This window comes from Mitosporidium daphniae, assembly GCF_000760515.2.
Source record: "Mitosporidium daphniae strain UGP3 chromosome Unknown contig-401, whole genome shotgun sequence".
NCBI lineage: Eukaryota > Fungi > Microsporidia > Mitosporidium > Mitosporidium daphniae.
The window spans coordinates 1-910 of record NW_013546398.1 but is presented as its reverse complement, the minus strand read 5'-3'; the positions used below and the strand labels follow the sequence as shown (position 1 = coordinate 910).

At 37.8% G+C, this 910-nt stretch overlaps 1 protein-coding gene across 1 annotated transcript; it reads right to left on the bottom strand.

Moving 5' to 3' along the window:
- Positions 1-175: 175 nt before the first annotated feature.
- DI09_403p10 (uncharacterized protein) lies at positions 176-505 on the bottom strand (the record flags this gene model as incomplete). The annotated part of the gene is made up of 1 exon (XM_013382219.1): positions 176-505. The coding sequence occupies one exon, from the start codon at positions 503-505 to the stop codon at positions 176-178; it is 330 nt and encodes a 109-aa protein (XP_013237673.1).
- Between the last annotated feature and the right edge of the window lie 405 nt (positions 506-910).

Here is a 910-nt window from a genome sequence, read left to right as displayed (position 1 = left end):
GTTCTTGCTTTTATGCCCATCTTGGCAGAGATGGAAAGCCAATAGAATCAAGCAGGACGAGGACCTACATGAACGAATCTGAAGAAATACTGGTCGTCACCAATGCCAAGTAAACCTAGTTTTTAAGCTCTAGATTATCGGATTATATTTCTTCCCTCGAATTATGATGTCAAATTTATTGGTAGTAAAGCTCCAAACTCATTCCATCTGAAATTTCATAGTCTTCCAGTGTAATGTGATCCTTATAAATTGTATACCATTTTTTTAAAATTATTTTGTCTGCCTTTGTTCCTGATTGTGCTGCAATGAGCTTTTTCAGTTGGCCAATTGTATCCTTCTTCGAACATTTCACCCTAACCTTTTTACCCAGCCGATCATTGACTATAACTTCCATAAGTGATGGCGGGGAAGATGCGTGTGAGGTGTTAATAGAGAGGGGCTGGTTTGGAGTGCCTCCGAGCCCATAGGAATTTGAGGCTGTATTTTTAAATGGGTAAGAAGACATTATTAGTTTGAAAAATTACTGCATTTTAAGAGATCTAGTGTGGTATGAGTTCTCCTAACCCTAACCTTAAAGGTATCTCCTGTTTACGAATGCTAGGGTTACCTTTAAATTTTATATGATTTGAAAATCTTCTATGGGCAGCGTGATTTGACCAGCTATGTCCACATTTAGCGCTCCCTTAAGCGGGCTTGATACTAAAATTTCTTAGAACATCCAACAAATGAAGCGAGACATTTTATCTCATTTTCTGGAAAGTAAATTTCTCTTTGTGCGTCGAAAAGCTCGACCTTCACATTTGGAAGACTCAACTCCAAAACCGAGTATCTTTTTTGCGCAAAATCAATAAGAGGAGTCATCTAATCAGGTATCTGGTGCCTGGGATTTTTAATCATCCAAATTTTTATA